General features: G+C 38.4%; 1 protein-coding gene and 1 non-coding gene across 8 annotated transcripts in view; both read left to right on the top strand.

Annotated features, from left to right (window-relative positions):
* The window catches only part of CNOT1 (CCR4-NOT transcription complex subunit 1), a 104,985-nt gene that overhangs the window by 70,656 nt on the left and 13,407 nt on the right, over positions 1-20,922 (top strand). For 4 of the 7 annotated variants that reach the window (XM_056135689.1, XM_056135690.1, XM_056135688.1 and 1 more), the window contains 18 exons: positions 2,159-2,275; positions 3,062-3,172; positions 3,473-3,550; positions 3,700-3,877; positions 6,028-6,158; positions 7,379-7,675; positions 8,331-8,471; positions 8,558-8,662; positions 9,111-9,230; positions 10,299-10,490; positions 12,073-12,215; positions 12,636-12,744; positions 12,832-13,001; positions 14,578-14,830; positions 16,918-17,166; positions 18,662-18,825; positions 19,006-19,123; positions 20,654-20,755. In XM_056135689.1, coding sequence (XP_055991664.1) covers positions 2,159-2,275; positions 3,062-3,172; positions 3,473-3,550; positions 3,700-3,877; positions 6,028-6,158; positions 7,379-7,675; positions 8,331-8,471; positions 8,558-8,662; positions 9,111-9,230; positions 10,299-10,490; positions 12,073-12,215; positions 12,636-12,744; positions 12,832-13,001; positions 14,578-14,830; positions 16,918-17,166; positions 18,662-18,825; positions 19,006-19,123; positions 20,654-20,755 — 2,778 coding nt within the window. The remainder of the gene's footprint in view (positions 1-2,158; positions 2,276-3,061; positions 3,173-3,472; positions 3,551-3,699; positions 3,878-6,027; positions 6,159-7,378; positions 7,676-8,330; positions 8,472-8,557; positions 8,663-9,110; positions 9,231-10,298; positions 10,491-12,072; positions 12,216-12,635; positions 12,745-12,831; positions 13,002-14,577; positions 14,831-16,917; positions 17,167-18,661; positions 18,826-19,005; positions 19,124-20,653; positions 20,756-20,922) is intronic. The other 3 variants (XM_056135692.1, XM_056135693.1, XM_056135691.1) reach the window with 1 other exon arrangement.
* On the top strand, positions 599-732 carry LOC130044575 (small nucleolar RNA SNORA46). The gene has a single exon (XR_008795430.1). It is a non-coding gene; the product is annotated as a small nucleolar RNA SNORA46 (small nucleolar RNA).

Genomic DNA, 20,922 nt, shown 5'->3' with positions numbered 1-20,922 from the left:
TTTGCTTTTTTATTTTCATATTTTTCCATTACTGAGCATAGAAATGCTGTGTTTATGTTTTTGTGGGTGCTTTTTAAAAAATATGTTATTTTTCTTTGTTATCAATATAAGTTCTAAGATTTGTTCCAAATGCTAAAGTTTTTGAAGAGTACTAGTTGTTAGGAAATAACTATTTTCAGGTGTTTAAATACCTGAATATTCCAACAAGAATGGTTTTGTGTTTTATGTATATCTTAAATATCTGATACTCTCTAGACTATTCATCGGTTGTGGTCTTTGTAAAGAATCTCAGCATAAAATAATAATTGTTCTTTAAGTCAGGTATTTCAATCTCTTAAGTTCTATCACTAATTTCTTAATGATTGCTTTTTAGAAAAACAATGTGTATTACTATACATTCTTTTTGTATTTACTCTTTCTGTCTCGGGGGCCATATCTGCACTGGCCCAGTCCCCTGCGGGACCGGGATCACAGAATGCTAGGTATTAAATCCAGCCTGACTACATACTAAGCAAGTACTTCAGCCCTTTGAACCATTACCCTGGCCCCGGTTATTTCCAGTTTTTCCTAAATGACTTTGGAATTTGATTTAGGAATCAGCACTATATTTAAACCAATGGATGGGACTCTTCCCCGTTCTTGGTTACGCTGTAGTGCAAAAGAATTCCTGGCTCTTCATGCACAGCTGACTTTCTGCCATTCTGCTGTTGCAGTATTGAGTTAGGAACATGTCTGTATTATTATCAGTCTTTATTATCTGATAGTAGGAGTGACCATTTATATAGGTACTAAAGTTGTCAGGGCTTTTTTTTTTTTTTTAAACTACCTGGTGGTGCTTAGGGCTATTTCTTGTTTAGTGCTCAGGGTTCACTCCTTGTAGGACCTTGGCAGTACCAGTATCAAACCAGTCTTCTGGGGCAAAGCTTTTGCTCACCCCATTGAACTGTCTAGACCTAAAATATGTGCATCTTAACGCATTAGATTGTTGAGTTGAATTGAATTCATCAAGTCTTTTGTAGCTGAATTGTCCTAGGTCTAGGTAAGGTTTTCACATTTTGGTGTTTCGTTTTTCCCCACACCCAGTGTTGCTAAGGGCTTACCTCTGACTTTATGCTCAGGGATGATCATTCCTGGCATGCTGGGGGGAACATACGTGGTACCAGGGATAGAACCTGGGTTGGCTGCATACAAGGCAAATGCCCTACCTGCTGTAGTATTGCTTTGACCCCTAAATATTTGCATTTTGAGATATTTTTTATTGGGATTATATACAACTAGTAATTATGGGAACGGGGAAGAAGAACGACTTCCAATCAGTTCTCTGTTTGGAAGTCAAACAGGGCCCCTCTCAACAATTCTTAGCCAATCAGGCTGATGGTTCAGTGTCTGCACACTTAAGATTCTGAAATTATCCCTGGCACTCCAGTTGCTGCTCAGGGACTTCCAGGGCTTAACCCAGCAAAGCTCAGGTGACCGTGTGGTGTCAGGGTTCGAACCAGGGAGGGCCACTTGAATTGAAAGGCATGGAGTTTCATTTTTGGACACTTAAATGCACTTTTTTTCCTTTAATCTTGAATACGTTGTATTTTGAATGCTGTCCTTTTTGTTTCTATTTAAAAATTTAAATCTGAAGATCCAGAATGTCTGCTGTTAATAAATACAGCTAAACAATACTGCCCCACCCCCCTTTTTTTTTTTTTTTTTTTTTTTTTTTTGCTTTTTGGGTCACACCTGGCGGTGCTCAGGGGACCATATGGGATGCTGGGAATCAAACCCGGGTCAGCTGCATGTAAGGCAAACGCCCTACCCGCTGTGCTATCTCTCTCGCCCTTGTTTTTGCTCTTTTGGGGAGCCAAACCCAACTGTGCCCTGGATTATTCCTGACTTGATATTCAGGGATCATTTCTGGCTGTTCGGAGACTACATGTAGTGTCAGGGACTAAACCCTAGTAAGCTGCACAAAAGGCAAGCACATTCCCTGATGTGTACTATCTCATCGGGCTCAAAAACGATACTGCTTTGATAGACATTCTAGATACAGTTTATGGCATGTTATCAGAATTGGTAACCTGGTTTTAAGGTAGGATAATGGAATTCTTAGACATTGAATTGAAATTTTTCATATGTAAATTTTCATACTTAATGTATATTATTTCAGGTTCTGCTTACCTCTGATAAAGCTGCAGCCAATTTCTCAGATCGCTCCTTGTTGAAGAACTTGGGACATTGGCTTGGAATGATCACACTAGCTAAAAATAAACCCATCTTACACACTGTGAGTTTTAGCTGCCAAGTTGAGACTGTAGCATATTTTGTCAAAAAGTTATTTTATGATGCTGGAGTTCAAATCCAGGTCCTTGTGTATGCAGTTAGTTGTATTCTGCCACTGAGCTACATCCGTGATACGTAACAAACTTAATTTTGTTTGGGGATTATTCATTGTTTATATTTGTGTTTGTGGACCACAGCTCTTGATGGTCAGGTACTGTTCCTGTCTCTGCACTTAGGACTAAACTCTTTATTTAATACCCATGTGGGGCCAGATGGGGGAGAGGCAGAACCAAACCTGGGTTCAGCCATATATAAAGTGAAATGAAATATTATATATATGTATATATATACACACACACCTCAGCCATAAGTAAAATGAATACCTTACATCCTGTACTGTCTGGTGAAATTAATTTTGGGCTTTGGGGTTATACATGTCATGCTTCGGGGCTACTTTTAAGTATAGACTTGGGTCCCTTCCTGGTTATGCTTTGACTATGTGATGCCAGCAATAGAAAATTTCCCTCCATTATGCTTTCAAGCATTTTGAGTTGTTTCCACTTCTTGGCAGTTTATGATTATTTGGTGTTCATGAGCATTTGTGATGTTTGAATCCCTATTTGAATGTTCCCAACCCCATATCTTTTAGGGGCATAAATAGCCAGTAAGGGAAGGTTGTTAGTTCTGTTTGTTTGGCAGTGGTTGAAATCAAGATATTTTTTTATGTGTGTATCTTGTAGTGGGTTTTCAGGTACATTCCCAGCTTTTAAAGTGTTTCTTGTTGTTCTAGGACTTGGATGTAAAATCTTTGCTGCTAGAGGCTTATGTTAAAGGACAGCAGGAATTGCTCTATGTAGTGCCCTTTGTCGCCAAAGTCTTAGAATCTAGCATTCGTAGTGTGGTAAGTAATTTCAATGATTTATTGGCGGCAATTTGTAAGATTCAGATTGTGTATACATGAGAGCAGATGAGTATATTCGTAGTTCTTAAGATCAATGGTTGATTTTTCTTCAGGACAACCCAACTTGAGAATCTAAGGAGAATTACAGCATTAAAACAGCTGATAAGTAGGTTTTAGAAATTGTCTGAAATATTTCTAGTATGATTTAGTGTGTGCTTAAATGACTTAAGCATAAATGTTTTACTTGTAATAAAAATTAAAGTGATTTGGGACCATCTTAACATAGTAACTTTTCTTTAGGTCTTTAGGCCACCTAACCCTTGGACAATGGCAATTATGAATGTATTAGCTGAGCTACATCAGGAACATGATTTAAAGGTAAATAATACTTTTTTTTATCTTCTAGACATTTTCTGCTTTTACGTTATTAAATTTTATATTAAAGTTCGAGTATTTGGTACAAGTCATAACAGTTGGGTAAAAGTATGAAGAAAACTAAATTGTAATAAAATATCTGCATTATATAGTTAAACTTGAAGTTTGAAATTGAGGTCCTCTGCAAGAACCTTGCGTTAGACATCAATGAGCTAAAACCTGGAAACCTCCTAAAGGATAAAGACCGCCTGAAGAACTTAGATGAACAACTCTCTGCTCCAAAGAAAGATGTCAAGCAGCCAGAAGAGCTCCCTCCTATCACTACCACAAGTAAGTATGATCATCACTTGGTTTGATCCTCAGCACTGAGTCAGAAGCAAGCCTTAAGATAGGTGGGCGTGGCTCCAAACCACTATTATAATAAAATGTTCTCTGGCATTTTGTGCTGTGGAAGTTGGTGGGGGTTGGATGGGAGTAGGAGGAGGATAGGACCACACCCAGCGATGCTTAGGTATTACTTCTGGCTCTGCACTCAGGAATCTCTCCTGCTGTGTGGTACCAGGGACTGAACCCAGGTACCAGCTTTGTGTATGTACAAGGCAAGTGTTTTCTGTATTTTCTGTGTTGTCTCTCCATTCAAGAGCATGAAGTTGTTTTAAAATGGTACATCTTATAGCAAGTCATACTTGCATCATATGTGTTGTATTTTAGCCTTATATACTTTGTGGTGATACTTCTAATTTTTCATTTGTTTTTAGACCACACCTGGCAATGCTCAGTGGTTACTCCTGACTCTGCACTCTGGAGTCACCCTGGCCGTGCTCAGGGGAACCAAATCTGGGTTGGCTACTTGAAGAGGAAGTGCATTACCTGATACCTCTCGAGCTGAGATTTCTAAATTTAGTTTTATCTTCTCATTTTGGGACCATATCCATCTAAGCTCAGAGCTTGCTTTTGACTTGGTGCTTGGGAACATGTGGGGTTCTGGGAATCAAACCCTGTGCAGCCGCATGAGGTCTATCCCTGCTCTCGGGTATTTGTGTTTTAGCTTTACATGTGGTGATGCTCTGGTGCTGTTTACAGCTTAGTGCCTGTGGTCACTACTAACAGGATAACCGTGTGGTGCCATATTCTGAATGAAAAGCGTGCACTCAGTCGTTGAGCTGTTTCCAAGAGATTTCTAACTTTTTTTCCCATATATCTTTTTTTTTTTTTTTGGAGGGGATTGGTGGAGGGGTTAGGGGTGTTTCGGCCACACCTGGATCACACTGAGATGCCAGAGATTTAATCTCATTGGCCATGTGCAAAGCAAGTAGCGTACCTGCTGTGCTATTAGGATCCAAGATTTCTAAAAAATTTTATAATTAATAGGTGTATCTTCTAGCCAAGTTAGCTTAAATTGTTGAGGTCTTGGCATTGCATTGGCATGATGGCCTCTGGTTATTCCACAAATACGAGAAAGCCAGACATTATCATGCAGAGGAGTTAATATCTAGAGCAGATGGATTGAAAATGTAGGGGGTTTGAATTATTAGAAAGTGTGGTTCGAATATGCCATCTTTGGTTGCTGGGAATTGATAGATAAAATCACAAAAGAGATCAGTCATACATCAGTAGGGAATGATGGGCTGGAGCGATAACACAGCGGATTGGGCATTTGCTTTGCACGCGGCTGATCCGAGTTTGATTCGCAGCATCCCATTTGGTCCCCTGAGCACCGCCAGGAAGAATTCTGAGGACAGAGCCAGGAGTAACCCTTGTATGCCGTTGGGTGTGACCCAAAAAGCAAAAATTAAAAAAAATAGGGAAAGGTCCACTAAGGTTTCGACTGATAATGTGGCATGATCCCTCAATTACTGTATTATAGAGACACACTGATAAAGTTTCAAAGTTCACCGATATGCTTTGTTTAAATGTTTGTTGAATAGGATTGGAGAGAGAGTGCAGGTAAAGGCCTTTCGTGTACCTGACCTGGGCTCTATTTCACCCCATATGGTCCCCTGATTCTGCCAGGAGTTAGCCCTAAGCACAGAGGTAGGGATTTAATTTAAGTCTTTAGCCCTGCTGGATGTGGACCAAAAATAAAAAACCAAAATCAAAATTTTCCTTGTTATAATTTATAAAGTGGTGGAAATGTGATTTGTATCATTTTCTACCAAAAGGTTTAAACCAAGTGATTTTATTTGCTAGTAATTTAACTTAATAAAGTCTACTTCTAGGGGCTGGAGAAGATAGCACAGCGGGTATGGCGTTTGCCTTGCATACAGCTGACCCGGGTTTGATTCCCAGCATACCATATGGTCCCCTGCGCACCGCCAGGAGTAACTTCTGAGTGTAGAGCCAGGAGTAACCCCTGTGCATCGCCAGGTGTGACCCAAAAAGAAAAAAAATAAAGGCTATCTTTACACCCTGTTAATATATGCTAAGATATAGGAATGTGTTCTTTTCACTGACTTTTCATTATATCTCCCTATTTTCAGCAACGTCTACAACACCAGCTACCAGTACCACCTGTACTGCCACTGTTCCACCACAACCACAGTATAGCTACCATGACATCAATGTCTATTCCCTTGCCGGCTTGGCACCACACATTACTCTAAACCCAACAGTAAGTAAGCACTACTCTATCCCCCGATATGTACTCTGTGACAGGGTCTATTTGTCTCATTTCACTCTTGACTCCTAGTTGTATGCTTCTGCTAGAGAGTTTGGGTCATAAAGTAAATTCTCATTGGAAACTGTGACTTTCTAAGTCAAATGTCATATGATAGTGTTTCTGAACTATACAACAAAATAACACTGGTGTCCCTCCTGTACAAGTTGAATTTTTCTCTAAAATTATATGGGGGAATTGTGGGTGGAGCTATGGAACATTCTTACAGTATACAAGAATATATGATATATATACATATGTATAAGTTTATATATGTAGCTATATATATATACATAGATAACATTCATGTAGTACAGTGTAGTAGTACGTTAGCAATATAAGAAACAAGGCTGGGTCAGAGAAACTATTACAGTGGATAAGGCACTTACCTTGCACGTGGCTGAACTGGTTTGATTCCCCAGCACCCCAAGTGATCCCCAAGCACCGCTTGGTGTAGCCCCAAAACAACAATAGAAGATGTGACTAGCAACCACAGAGATGATACAGGGGTAATGACTTGCCTTGCACCCGTTCCCTGGCACCACAAAAGTCCCCTCAGCACCATTAATAGTGATTACTGAGTACTCAGCCAGAAATAAGCCCTGTGTGCATCTGGGTTTGGCCCCCAAACCAAAATACATTCATTTGTTTTTTAGAACAGAACATGTTTGAGGCACAAGTTGTTGATTTTGCTTTGGGGCATACTTTGGTGGTTCTCAGTAGTTATTCCTGGTTTGGGTATTCAAGGACATGTGGTTCTGGGGATTGATCCAGGTCTTGGTCCTTTTGCTTGTGAAAGTATACAGTCCAACTCATTGAGTTCTCTTTGGTCCAAAAGAACTACAATTTTAACAGATTTTAACCCGACATTATTATATATCACAGTGAATACTTTTTCTTTTTTATCCAGGCTTGTTTTCCTAAGCTTATTGGTGAACTAAAAGTTAAAATTGACCACCAGTTAGCCTTAAAATAGTTCTGTTTGAGTAGCATCAGAAATTGAATTATTTAATTTTGGGCTTTTGAACCTCACCTGGTAGAGCTCAGGGGCTACTCCTGGTAGTGCTTTGTACCATCAGGCATTGAAGTGGGTTCAGCTGCAAGTAGTGCAAGTGTCTCTCCAGACCTGGTTGTCCTGTTAAACTGGTTGAATTAATTTGTTTTTCTCCACCTAGATTCCGTTGTTTCAAGCACATCCGCAGTTAAAGCAGTGTGTCCGTCAAGCAATTGAACGGGCAGTCCAGGAGCTGGTCCATCCTGTGGTAGACCGTTCTATTAAGATTGCCATGACTACTTGTGAGCAAATAGTGAGAAAAGATTTCGCTCTGGATTCTGAGGAGTCTCGAATGAGAATAGCAGCTCATCATATGATGCGTAATTTGACAGCTGGAATGGCCATGATTACATGCAGGGAACCTTTACTTATGAGCATATCTACCAACTTGAAAAATAGCTTTGCCTCAGCCCTTCGAGTAAGTTGGTTATTTCCTTGTTCAGAACTTAACCACTGCTTGTCTTGAGAGAGATGTTTTGTTTGCTGGGAATAAGCATCTTCACTTGTCACCAAATTTGGCGACTTTTTCTTAGGTTGTAAATTCCATGGGAAGGATTTTGGTTTTTGCTCATTATGATAACCTGAATACAAGGTTTGGCAGATGGTAGATGACCAGATTGCTTTACAGAAATGATATTTTTGAAAATGTCCATTCTGATCACCATGAGGTACTTAGGTTAAAATAAGTACACTTGTTTTAATCTCAACAGAATTTTTTGGTTTGTTTTTATTTTTTTAAGTACAAAAGATTTAAAGTGACTTTCCATTGACATAGTATGTACTCTTTCCAGCTAATTCAGTTTTTCATTTTCTCTATCACATAGTTAATGCCTTTATTATTTTACTCTTTGTATTGTTGACCATCTGTATCACAGCCTAGTTAGATGTTTAGGATGAGTGATGTTTTCATCTTAATGATGAAGGGGTTTATTAAATTATCTCAGGGTCATAACTTATGAAATAGGATTAGAGCCAGAGAACTATAAAAATGTGTTTGATTTCACATTTTCTATTATCCGGTCTGTCTGGTTTTTCCATAGAATACTAAAATCTTTTTCTTTTTGTGTCAATAGACTGCATCCCCACAACAGAGGGAAATGATGGATCAAGCAGCTGCCCAGTTAGCTCAGGACAATTGTGAATTAGCTTGCTGTTTTATTCAGAAAACGGCAGTAGAAAAAGCTGGCCCTGAAATGGATAAGAGATTAGCAACTGTAAGTGTTAAATGTTTGGCTTTTTTTTTTTTAAGGTTAAGAAAGTGCCTCGTAACAAGAACCTCAGTGACTTTTCTTATTTGCAGGAATTTGAGTTGAGAAAACATGCTAGGCAAGAAGGACGAAGGTACTGTGATCCAGTCGTGCTTACATACCAAGCTGAGCGAATGCCAGAGCAAATCAGACTAAAAGTGAGAATTGATGTCTGTCTCTCTGTCCTGTTAGTTTTATTTCTGTGGACTTACATGTTTCAGAGAAAATATTTCTATTTCACTTTTACTTAATGAAAATGCTTCCTATGTCTCATCCTCTCATTACTGAATTGCTATAATAAATATTTATGTATCCTTTAGATTTTATTTTTCACATTTTGGTCTTTTGGTACTTAGTATTAAGTATAATGGATCCCTCTGAACTGGGTGTAGTATGTTCACATACCCTATTCAGTTATATTCAGTACACACGTGCATATATATTCAATCATATTTTTACATTATTTACCATCTGTGACACTAGTATCATTTCTGTACCCCTTCTGTGCTAAGAGTTCTGTGGTTACTCATATGCAAACTTTCCACTTTCAGAAAACATTTCCTTTGTGAAAAAGGGTTCTATCAAAATAGGTTTTCTTCTTTCAAGGTCGGTGGTGTGGACCCAAAGCAGCTGGCTGTTTATGAAGAATTTGCACGCAATGTGCCTGGCTTCTTGCCTACAAATGATTTAAGTCAGCCCACAGGATTTTTAGCTCAGCCCATGAAGGTAAATACTTGCTTTGGATTATTTGGTGTTTTAAGTAGAATGTTTTTGTCAGTTACCATTTACTTCCTAGATGAAGTTTACAGGGGAATAATTAACTGTCCAGGGACTAAAGTTACAGGGGATCAATAACCCAGGGCTGTTTGATATAGATTTCTTGGTTTCATATCCACTTGGCATACAATGTTTTTTGTTTGTTTTTTGTTTGTGTTTTGATCTACATGTTTGACTCTTAATTTAAAGATTTTTCAATGGCGTCTGAAAGATCTAAAAATTTGAATCACTTTTTTATCAAAAATAGGAAGACATTTATTCCTGAGCATAATTGACTGTAATGTACCTTTGAATCCTTTGGATCTTTTGCTACTAAGACAATCTTTCTTAATATAACTGTTATGGATCCATTGAAATCAAGACCTTAACACTGCTAATGATCATTATAATCTAGTCCCTAGACCTTATTCAAGTATTATCAAATGTACCATATTGCCTTTTCATAACTTTTTTTTTAAAAAAACCTGTTTCAAAAATAAATTTTTGACATGTTTTTTAAAATGTCCTGTAGGTCAGTTAGCTCCTTCAGTTTATCGTTTCCTTGACAGCTTTGAAGATTGACTTGTTCTCTGTTTTGGCCTTATTTGAGTTTGTCCAATGAGTCCTTTGGAATAGATTCTGACAAGCATCTTTGATAATGATGTCACAGAAAATAAGTTTTATTTTCCTTCTCTGCTTTCAGGCATCGAGAATTGGGCAGAATACTGTATTTTCATTGGTTTGGATTACTTTTGGAGGCTGTAGAGAGATAGATTAGTAGATCTTAAGGGGTTGGGTGCTGCCCTCAGTTTATCATTTGTTGTTTATTATGTTGCTATCTGCCAGACTTTTTGACATAACCTCACCAGGTAGTATTGAAAGTCATTATTTCAGTGATGGGAATGGAAGAGGTTTTCCATGTTTTGATGGGGTAAAAAATAAGGATAGTAATCATGTTAATAAACTTTTCAGTTGTATGTGGCAGTGGGGGGGGGAATCTTATTTTAACTATATCACTTTGTTTCCTTCTTAAAATAGCAAGCTTGGGCAACAGATGATGTAGCTCAGATTTATGACAAGTGCATTACAGAACTGGAGCAGCACCTACATGCTATTCCACCAGCTCTGGCCATGAATCCTCAAGCTCAGGCTCTCAGAAGCCTTTTGGAGGTTGTAGTATTATCTCGAAACTCTAGGGATGCTATAGCTGCTCTTGGATTGCTTCAGAAGGTTAGTTCTTAAACTGTTAATTTCGTTAATAAGGTTTGTTAATTAATCACCTGGTGGTAATCTGAATCACCATCTGCTTACTTGAGTCATGCCTTAAGATTTTAAAACGGTAGTTTGTCCGCAGAATCTGTTGAGATTTTGAAAGGGGAGATAGTGGACTCGACCCATGCTTGAAAACTCATCCTTGTGCAGCAGCCTTGATTGATGCTGGGGAGTTGGGATGGGATGTGGGAATCTGATGTCAGGGATTGAATTCAGGACCTCTCCTATTTTAGATACATGCTCTTCACTTGAGCTATCTCTTGAACTCCCTTTTGTTTTAAATTTTTTTTTTATTTATTTATTTTATTTTTGCTTGTTGAGTCACACCTGGCGATGCTCAGGGGTTACTCCTGGCTTTGCACTCAGGAATTACTCCTGGCGTTGCTCAGGGGACCATATGGGATGCTGGGAATCGAACCCAGGTTGGCCGCGTGCAAGGCAAACGCCCTCCCCGCTCTGCTATCATTCCAGCCCCGAACTCCCAATTTTGAACAAGCTCTGTCCCAGATTAATCAGGTGACTTACTCAAGTTGTGGCAGGCATGGGAGAGCTCTGTGGGTTGAAGTGGCAGGCCTTGCACTCAGCACAAACCTGGGAGTCACCTCTAAGGAACACCATGTGTGGCCCCATAACAAAAAATGAAAACAAACTATGGTTATTAAAATAGAAAATGAATCAAGTATTTTTTAAACCACACCCTTTGATGCTCAGGGGTTACTCCTGACTCTGACTCTGCACAGAGGAATTATTCCTGGTGGTGTTCAAGGGACCATACGGGATGTGGAGAGTCCAACTTGGGTCTGCCATGTGCAAGGCAAGCACTCTACCTGCTATACTACTGCTCCACCCCAGTGAATCACTTTTTGTTTGCCCTCTCTATTAAGAATTTTCTGGAAACAAGATTATTTAAGACATCTCCCTCCTCCGATCCCATCTTCTCATTTTTCCAAGCTTTATCCCTTCTCTTTTCTGTGATGGTCATTGCAGTGGAGGGCAGGGCCACACCTTGGGCTGCTGTACCAGATATATCACATTGCAGTGTCCCTTATAGCATGCTGGGGTATGTCAGGTAGTGCCAAAGATCAGTACATGGCTTCATGACTGCAAGGCCACACGCTATCCTCAAATTTGTGTTTAAAAAGCTTTCAGTGGACAGTACAATAGGTGGAGAGAACCGATTGGATTTTGATTTTGGTCAGTGGGGCCTTTTATGATAGGAAAGAAATGGTATTATAAACTAGAGTTTAGAGTATTTGTGTTCAGTATGTAAATAGGAATTAAATTTTTTTTTAATTTTACTTATTTTGGAGTGGATGAGGTGAAGGGCACATCTAGTGGTGCTAGGGGCATTATGTGGTATCAGAGATAAACCCAGATTTTCTGCATGCAAAGCCTGGGATCAGCCAAGTCGAGCTCCCAATAGGAAGCAGGGAGATTGTTATTTCAAGACTTTAGAAGATGTCTATTGTTTGCATTAGGTTTTCTTTGATAATTATGCCAAGCACTTGCTTTCCCGTGATTTTGAGTACTTCTTCCGCAGGCTGTAGAGGGTTTACTAGATGCTACAAGTGGTGCTGATGCAGACCTACTGTTGCGCTATAGAGAGTGCCACCTTCTGGTGCTCAAAGCTCTTCAAGATGGCCGGGCATATGGATCTCCGTGGTGTAATAAACAGATCACAAGGTCAGTAACTTTATTAGAAGAGTAGTATCTTATTGGCTGCCTTCATAAGTACATGTCCAGTATTTTCACTTTTTTCTTGGAAATGAATGTGGGATAAGAGTACTTAGAGCAGTTTTCCATCTGGTACTCTGATTGATACAGAGAACAAATTATTGCTTAAAGAAATAAGTTATTTTCAATGATTTTGGTGATTGTACTGAATTTCATATTTTTAACTGTTAGATGGAGTGCTTTGTTGAGCAAAGTTTGAGGGTTTTTTTTAAGTACTGTTCTAAATTTCTAGCTATTTTAAATTTAGATACTAATTTGTAGTTGATTTTCAAGGTATCCTTACTTTATAACAGAGGCATTGAGTAAAATGCACTCTAGCTCCATGTTTCTCATGTATAGTTAAGCCCATGTAAATATACTGATTTCTAGGTGCCTAATTGAATGTCGGGATGAGTATAAATACAATGTGGAGGCTGTGGATTTGCTAATTCGCAATCATTTGGTTAATATGCAGCAATATGATCTTCATCTAGCTCAGGTATGGAAAGAACTTATTTAAGTAGTAAAAGGGGCCCTAATAATGGGAGAATATGTCTTTCTTATATTGTGCTTTCTGTGTTGCCAGTCAATGGAGAATGGTTTAAACTACATGGCCGTGGCATTTGCAATGCAATTAGTAAAAATCTTGTTGGTGGATGAAAGAAGTGTTGCCCATGTAACTGAGGCAGATCTGTTCCACACCATTGAAACCCTCATGAGGATTAATGCTCATTCCAGAGGCAATGCTCCAGAAGGGTGAGGATGAAATGTTCTGGGATCCCAGTGTTTATCACAGTCAGTGAAACCTTTAGGAATGAATGCATACTTACTATATTAGCATAATTTGTTACAACTCTTTTTGGAGGGAGGGGGGTGAGGAGGGGTAGTTAGGCCATACCTTGCAATGTTCAGGAGTTACTCCTGGTGGTGCTCTGGGTACCATATGGGATATCAGGGATTGAACCTTGGTCGGCCACTTGCAAGTATGCTTCCCACTATACTATTGCTCCAGCCCCTGCTTGTTAGGACTGTAACTCTCTTTTAAATTTGTTTGATTTTATAAAGTAATTTACAATATTTGATTACATTAATATTCGAACACCAAACCCACCACATTTTGAATGTTTCCATCCTGAACCCCAACCTCTTCCCCAAAGCAGAACTGAAATAATTTATTTTGTATTGTTTGTTATGAAAAACTGCTGAAGATGCTACAAAGTTTTCTTAGAGGAAAGAGTATGAAGGTTGTTGTATCTCATCCAGAGGCCATTAAGTCCTTCTGTAATAGATCACTAATGTGTTGTTAAAGGTTGAGCCTTGTGTGCTTCTAATATATATATATATACACACACCTATAAAAATTTCCCTATAAGATTGGTTGCCTCTTTAAACCCCATCAAATGTGGTGCGTCCTCTTGGATTATGGGTGGTGTAAGGTATTTGCAGCCGCGTCGTCAGGAATAACCGTATGTAACTCTTTATCAACTTAGAGGAAGCTTTAGTGAGGCCCTGTAGTGTCACCTGAATAATGAAACTTAATTTTCCAAGCCTTTTTGTTTTAGAGCTGTGCATAATACACTGGACTTAGTGTCAGAGTCCTGTTTAAATCATGGCTGTGTTACTTAAAAATCTGCTTTTGTAGGGGCTGGAGAGATATTACAGTGGGTAGGGCACTTGCCTTCCTCACAGCCAACCCAGGTTTGATCCATGGGATGCCAAATGATCCCCTGAGACCCAGCAAGAATGATTCCTGAGCAACAAGGAGTAAGCCCTGAACACTGCTTGGTGTGGCTTCAAAACAAAAAGATCTGCTTTTGTTTCAAAAAAGAAAAAAAAAACTTTTTGGGGACCTGGAGCGATACTACAGTGGGAAGGGTGTTTGCCTTGCACGCGGCCAACCCAGGTTCGATTCCCAGCATTTCATATGAGAGTCCTGAGCACCGCCAGGAGTAACCCCTGTGCATTGCTGGGTGTGGCCCAAAAAGAAAAAAAAATCTTTCTGTGAAAAATGAAAATGCTATCTCAAACTCTTGAGGATAAAGATGAATAATATCAGGCATGTCACATAGTAGATATGCAGTAAATATACTTATTTTAAATATGAATATCAGCTCTATTTCAGTGGGATCCTCTTTTTTTGTCACTAAGACTTACCTGAGGTTAGTAGTTTGTATATTTGTAATTTCATTTGTGCATATGTGAAGAGACAGAGAGTAGTTTTGTTTAAATATGAAAATGATAACATGGTTACTACTATAAGGAAACTGTTCAGCTAAGTATCTGAAGTTAGACCTTAAGTAGACTGATACTCATTCTGGATTTCTTATACTAGATTACCCCAACTGATGGAAGTAGTACGATCCAACTATGAAGCAATGATTGATCGTGCTCATGGAGGCCCTAATTTTATGATGCATTCTGGGATCTCTCAAGCCTCAGAGTACGATGATCCTCCAGGACTGAGGGAGAAGGCAGAGTATCTTCTGAGGGAATGGGTGAATCTCTACCATTCAGCAGCAGCTGGCCGTGACAGTACCAAAGCTTTCTCTGCGTTTGTTGGACAGGTAGAGCTTTTGGAAAGAAAGGTGCTTTTTATTCAACATAAGTAGGGTGTGATACCTCCAATATTAAAGTTCATTATTAATGTATTTGTGTTTAGACAGTTACCTCCATACTCATGTAAATCAAAAATACAATTGTCCTGTTAAATTGATGTTATATTTGTTATCATTGGTTGCTAAACAATTAAAGTCAGCATTCCTCATCACTTTTAATTCTATTTATACTATTTCAATTGTCACAATTACAAAGTACAGTGGGTCAGATAGATAATGAACAATTGCCAGATAAAATTTGACGTTTGACTCTCGATAATGGGATTATGAGCTAATTAAAAACATGTCTATAATGCATGGTTAGGGAAAAATATGATATGGGGTCTGAGAAATAGTATAGAGGGTAAGGTGATTGCCTCACATTTTGCCAAACCTGTTTTGTAGTCCCCAAACCACACATCGTTGTCTAAGTGCACCACAGCATATGGGCCTTTATCCCACTCCCCTTCTCAGAGTGGGTGAGGACAGCAAAAAGTGTTTAAATGTTAGCCCTTTTTCAATACACAAAAGCTGACTAATATGTTATTCAGGGAAATAGTCTATTATTTTCATTCGGTTTGATCTTAACTGGACTCTTGCGTCCATGTGTTAGGAAGTAAGGCCCTAGTTAATAGGTTTGTCAGTAATATATGTGAACAGGAAAAACTGTAGGGACAAAGCCATGAAACCATTTTATCATTTTGTTACTGTTTGAGTATAGTAGTCAGTTTGTCCCACCCTTACTACTTTTCTGATAAGTAGTGTTTTTGCTGGACTGGCTTTTAAATTCCTACTGTAGAGATTGTTATTTGTGCAGGAATATGCAGATTGATACTATATTTCTTCAAACTGATAATAAAAGTTTAGGTGTGGTACCCAAGGGAAGAATGTTAATTAGATCTTTCAGCAAATGAATGACAATTGAATGTGGAAGAGCTGATTTGAATTTTTGAATTCGCTAGAAAATGGATTTATCTTCTAAAGTTACTTAGTTACACTAAGTAATTTCTCCCTAAGAGAATCCAATAAACCATAAAACATACCCTATTGAAAAGACATTTGGATTGTTTCTAGTTTGATTTCTGATTTGAATGGAAGCATTTTTAATCATTTATTTTTATGATCATTAGTGTTTCATGGGTATGGATGTGGCACATGTCTTAGCTCTCTCTGCTGATATATTTGCTGTGGTTCTTTATCTCTGTTTGAAAATGATAATGTGCTTTTTTTCTTCCCTTCTACATCCTTTTGGGGAATTCTTCCTCTTTGTGCTACTTTTTGATGATAACGTATGTCCTCATCTCCTTCCTTCCTTTTTCAGATATTAGTGTACAGAAATCTCTTCTGGCCTCTTTTCCTGATTAGAACACATTATTGTCAATTTAGCTATTATTCATTATGGGCTTTGTTTCTTTATTAAATACTACTCTCCCTCTATAGCCTTATTGCTTACTTCACTGTCTTGTGCTAGCCAAATAACTTTCCAGATCATCTGTCGTAAAATTATTCTTAACTGCCCCTTTCCACTTAATTTATGTCAAGGTAACAATTTCATTGAAGTGATTGAGTATGTTCGTGGTATTTGCAACTGATACCTACATAGTCTATAATTTGATTTTTCTGGCATAGCTAGTTGGAGTTTTAATAACTATTATTGGGGAAAATTATCTTAAATTATGTGAGAAAATAAAATATGTGTAATTTAAGCTCCTCAGGGAAAATAGCCTTGGCCAGAATGTCTTAATATGACAGTGTGTTACTAAAGCTTTAATTTGCATAATTTTCAGAATTATTTAGCAATTGATTACTGTCCAATATTGTCTTTTTTTTTTTTTTTGATTTCCACTTTCCCTGTTCTCCATTGAAGACTAGAGAAATTCTGTCATTAATCTTTAATGGAGAAGTAATTTTTGTACCTTTTTTGGTAAACAAAGCAAGAATTAAAACTGTGGTAATAGTTATAATCACAGATAATAAATGAAAGAATGCTCATAATATATGAAAATTATATTTATTTGTGTGTATTATCTCATTGTGGTTCTTTTTTGCTTTGTTTTTCATTTTTACTCCCATGATAGATGCATCAGCAAGGGATCCTGAAGACTGATGACCTCATAACAAGGTTCTTTCGTCTGTGTACTGAAATGTGTGTTGAGATCAGTTACCGTGCTCAGGCAGAGCAGCAGCACAATCCTGCTGCTAATCCCACCATGATCCGAGCCAAGTGCTATCATAACCTGGATGCCTTTGTCAGACTCATTGCACTGCTAGTGAAGCACTCAGGGGAAGCCACCAACACTGTCACCAAGATTAATTTGCTGAACAAGGTCTGCAACCTTCTCTTGCCTTGGTCTTTGTATGCATTAATAGTTCTCACCTACAAAGGACCCAGTCCGTTCTTCAAAAAGAATTGTGATATCCTTCTCCCCCACCCCCCGTTTTTCAAAAAATATTTTTTGAGTATATTTGACCACACCCACCAGTGCTCATGGTTTACTCCTGACAATGCACTCAGGGATCACTTTCGGCAGGGTTGAGGGGACCATATGGTATGCTGGGATCAAACATGTATTGGCTGCATACAAGCAAAACGCCTTTCCTCCTCTATTTGTTTTGGTCCCTATAATTCCCCCTTTTCTATACTGAGATTAAGTATTAAAATATGCATAGGTAATAGACACTGAATTATTTATTTGTTTTGGGTTTTGGGGTTGTCCCCAGGAATGTTCAAGGGTTGCTCATGGTTCTGCACTCAGGAATCACTCCTGGCAGTACTTGGACTACCTTATGGGATGCCAGGAATCTAACCCAGGTCGGCTCTGTGTAAGGTGCAAACGCCGTACCCACTGTACTATCACTCTGGACTCTGAATTCAAAGAGTGATGATAGGAAAACCTATAATGTATTTTAGCATGTTAGTGTTTGGTAATGACTACATTAGAAAAATTCAGGTGCTGTAAATTTTACCTCAGTACATAGAATTGCTAAGAAAGAGATGGCTGGATTTGTCCACAACAGGCATCCAATAAGTGACATTGCAGTCATTGTCTTGGTTTTCTGAAAAAGAGCACAGTACAGTTTTATGTTTACTTGTATAATGGGATTACTAGACAGTTGAACGTCACAGTTGCAAAAATACATCTTAAAAATGTATTGTTTGGTTTTGAGTAACTACAGATAAGTTATGTCCTCTTCACTGTTCAGTGGGAAAATCAGGTAGATTGTAGTACAGGACAGTTCTTTGCATGAGCTATTTCTATAGGCCCAGCAACTTTCTAATCCTATTCTACCAAAATTCTGGATCATTGCTTCTTTTCAGCTTTATATCAGACCAGAAAATAAAGCATGTGTTAACACAATATGTGCCACACTGATTTCTAGCTAGAGCTTTACAGAAATAGAACTGGGGCTTCCATCACGGAGTGGAAGAGGATATCCAATGCACTGGTGAAGAAATTTGCTACATTGACAGTAGACATGTTAATGTAAACTTTGAAGAGGTATAAAATGGTAATCCTAAAGATTGCTATTATAAACCAGTGTTACCCTTTTAAAAAGATTGAAAGGAGCAGTCAGGTATATATGGTGATTCTACTTCTCCAATCAAACAGTATTGTGGAATTCAGCACAAACATGGCTAATTAAAGCTAGTAAAGCCAGTGTGTGGCTCTTTGGACTACAGGCATAGAATTTTGTTTTCTTACAGTTTTCATACAGCCTTTTTTGTTGTTGGACTAAAGAATATAAGGTATAAAAGGTAAAGGTAAAAAGCATTAGTAGAAATTCAAAATGAATTACAAGTTCTGTTATATGTGCCCATAGGTCCTTGGTATAGTAGTGGGAGTTCTACTACAGGATCATGATGTTCGACAGAGTGAATTTCAGCAACTTCCATATCATCGAATATTTATAATGCTGCTCTTGGAACTCAATGCACCTGAACATGTATTGGAAACTATTAATTTCCAGACACTTACAGCTTTCTGGTGAGTGTTTTTTAATTCAGTAGAGATTTTCTACTAAGGATTGCTGCATTTGTGTAGTAGAGATTAAGAAATAAACATCTTTTGAATTTGAGGCATGTTGAATTTTAACACAGCTTGCATGTTGTCTCCTTATATTTATGTGTACACTATATTTAAGCTGGACTGTGCTTCTTCTTTCAGCAATACATTCCACATCTTGAGGCCTACCAAAGCTCCTGGCTTTGTGTATGCCTGGCTTGAACTGATCTCCCATCGGATATTTATTGCAAGAATGCTGGCACATACGCCACAACAGAAGGTGTGGCTGCAGTTTATCTCCTTCCTACAGCTGAAGACTGTAACTACTTGGGGCTTATTAGCACTGCCTTTAGATTTCTCAGTCATTTTTGTAATAGTTGTACTTCTTTCAGGTTGAGTTTGGAATCTGATGCTGAGTCTCAGAACATTAGAGAGGCTTAACAAGTACTGCCTCTGTAAAGCTTCACCGTCTCTGTGTAAAGCTTTTCATTAGTGATTGTTAGCTTTTCCAAATTTGTTGTAAGCCACCTGTGTCAGTCTCTTAGTGGCCTTTTTAGAAAAGCTGAGATCCTAGAGCACCTCTCAATCACCTATATAAAACTCTGGGTGATAGATGATTGAGGAAAGACCATTGGTTTCTACTGTATTTGAAGAAATCAGATCAAGTACTAGTCAAGAGGATATAAACAGTCAACACGGGAAGTTTCTTTTCCTATCTTACAATTAAGTGACAAGTGAGCAGGACAGACAGTATCCTTGTCTGAAGGATTTGACTTTTCAGATCTAAAGTAACTGCACGTAGTGGTTGCTTGACAAAAAGGAAAACAAAATACCCTTACGGTGTTGGTTTCGTTTGTTGAAGTAGAGCATTTCATTTATTGGAAAATGGTGACTATACCAAATTTGGCTAAAAATAGAGCACTTGTTTCATAAACTGGGTAAGGTTTTTTGCCAAGAGTTGAAAGTGGAATGAGAAATGGTTATAGGAACTGGGGAGCTACTACTACTACTACTGCTGCTGCTATTACTACTACTACTACTACCACCACTACTACTACTATTTAGTGCATGTGTGAGACCCTGGGTGTGATCCCTAGAAACAGGTGATTCAGGATTGGGGTTGTGACTCAAGTGATAGATCACAGTGAATGAACATTGTAACTCGTGTGTGTGTGTGTGTGTGTGTGTGTGTGAGAGAGAGAGAGAGAGAGAGAGAGAGAGAGAGAGAGAGAGAGAGAGAGATGGGGGAGAGTAAGCCTGGGTACCTGATATGTGGAAGGTATAGACCTCATAACAGCATTTTAGAAAGTGTGGGGTGGGGGAGTGATATTTGAGGCCAAGGAATTAAGAAATCTATTGGTTGATTTCTCAGTTGGTGTTAAGGTTTAGTCTTTTAGTAGTTTTTATGAAATCTTCTCAAGGTTTCCTCCAAAATTTTGCTAAGGCAAAATACAGGCATTGTATAAATACGTCCTAGAATTTCTGGAGCCAGTTTGTTTCAAACATCATTTTTCCCATTTTGCTGTCTTGTATTATTATACTTTGTGTTTGTTTTGACTAGGGGGCATATTCAATAGGACCTTGAACCTGGGACTTCTGGGTATGAGCTCGAGCCCTTTGAGCTTTGTCCTTTGTCTCCAAATCACTCCTTTTCTTCAGTGTCAGTCTTAAAGAGGGGTACTTAAAAGTGTCTCTGGGTATATTAAAGTAAATATGTATAATCAAGTTACAGTGATGCTGCTTATGCAACTTCTTTTAATGACAGAAGAGCAGCTGAGTTATATTTATGATATGTGTACATTTCTTTCAGGGATGGCCTATGTATGCACAGCTACTGATTGATTTATTCAAATATTTAGCACCTTTCCTTAGAAATGTGGAACTCACCAAACCTATGCAAATCCTCTATAAGGTAATTAATTTGGATTTATAAATTAAAATAATTAAAACTTGAGAAATTCTTTGAACTGGGATCAAAGGTATCTGTATATCAGCCCTTAGATCATGTAGTTTTCATATGCTCAGCTTTAGTAAATAACACTTGTTCAGGAGGTATTTAATGGTAACAGCATAGGAAAA

Source organism: Sorex fumeus, unplaced genomic scaffold, assembly GCF_029834395.1.
Source record: "Sorex fumeus unplaced genomic scaffold, SorFum_2.1 ptg000122l, whole genome shotgun sequence".
In the NCBI taxonomy this organism is placed as follows: Eukaryota; Metazoa; Chordata; class Mammalia; order Eulipotyphla; family Soricidae; genus Sorex; species Sorex fumeus.
Note: the sequence above shows the minus strand (reverse complement) of the source record. Positions and strands in the feature narration are given on the sequence as shown.